We start from the raw sequence: 1,349 nt of genomic DNA on the forward strand, positions 1-1,349 counted from the left end.
TGAACTGTCTATGAATCAAATATTTTGTGAATTGAAAGGGGGGAGGGGGGTAATTTTAGAGAGAGAAAGTATTAAGGTGGTCCATATGAATGTCTTTAGGAGAGGTGACAAAGTAGGGTATATGAGCCTTGATGCCCTAATACCCATGACTAACCCAAAAACATCCATAGCCAATCACTTCCTCAAACCCCACACTGCACATGTTTTTGTTCTTCAAGAACTCCTCATAAATACCCTCTCCGACCTCCACCATTTCCACCACCACCTTTACACTCTCCTCTTCTTCTTCTTCCACTTTCATCTATCTTCTATCAAACCCAGAATATAATATAATATAATGGCTCTGAAGAAAACAGCGGCCCAGACAGCGGCCATCAAGCAGATCATCAAGAGGTGTTCCAGTTTCGGGAAGAAACAACATGGGTACGACGACGGCACCGGGCTGCCGCATGATGTCCCCAAAGGCCACTTCGTGGTTTACGTCGGAGAGAACCGGAGCCGATACGTAATCCCCATTTCGTGGCTGAGCCACCCGGAGTTCCAGTCCTTGCTCCACAGAGCGGCGGAGGAGTTCGGCTTCAGCCACGATATGGGCCTCACTATCCCCTGCGACGAACACGATTTCTGCTCCGTCGTCTCCATCATCAGATCATGATGATGATCCAACATCTATATATCTAGCTTCTTCAATTCTCTAAGCTAGATAGCTAGGATTATCATATCATTGCGACGACGACGACAGGGAGACCATGAATATATATGGCGATAAACGGCGGCCATTATATATGACAAATTAAGGGATGAAGATCGATGAGAGGTGGATATATATATATGGTCTTCTAATTAATTTTTTGTTAATTAACCCCCCATTAATTGGGGCCGACCGATCGGAAAATTTGTATATTTCTCTATCTCTGTATGTTATCTCTTATGTTGTACCGATTAAGGATGTTTTCAATCAGTGGTGTGGCTGTCTTGCACCCGTCGAAAATTCCTTACCTTTCTCACCTCCTACTTTTATCAATCCTACTAATTCTCATCTCTCTCCTTTTTCACAATTATGTCTCTATCTCTGCTTCATCATATCAACATGTGCTTCTTTCTCTCTCTCTTTTCTAATATTGATTTCAATAATTGACTATATATATACTTGTTCAAATGCGGACAGTGCTTTCCGTGCAGTCGAGCCAGATTTACCATTAAATATGCAAGAATGTACCACACAGTGTTCAGAAATGCACCAATGTACAAAATACACCGCACACAAAAAATGCACCACACCTAATGGTGCATTTCTCGACGCTTTGTAGTGCATTTATGCGTACCTAATGGTGAGTGCCTGCATCGGA

At 42.8% G+C, this 1,349-nt stretch overlaps 1 protein-coding gene across 1 annotated transcript; it reads left to right on the forward strand.

Annotated features, from left to right (window-relative positions):
- On the forward strand, positions 1–1,055 carry LOC109177631 (auxin-responsive protein SAUR50-like). The gene has a single exon (XM_019327047.1). The coding sequence runs from the start codon at positions 338–340 to the stop codon at positions 653–655; it is 318 nt and encodes a 105-aa protein (XP_019182592.1). The 5' UTR covers positions 1–337; the 3' UTR covers positions 656–1,055.
- Positions 1,056–1,349: the final 294 nt, after the last annotated feature.

The sequence above is a fragment of the Ipomoea nil genome, unplaced genomic scaffold, assembly GCF_001879475.1.
Source record: "Ipomoea nil cultivar Tokyo-kokei standard unplaced genomic scaffold, Asagao_1.1 scaffold0805, whole genome shotgun sequence".
Taxonomy (NCBI): domain Eukaryota; kingdom Viridiplantae; phylum Streptophyta; class Magnoliopsida; order Solanales; family Convolvulaceae; genus Ipomoea; species Ipomoea nil.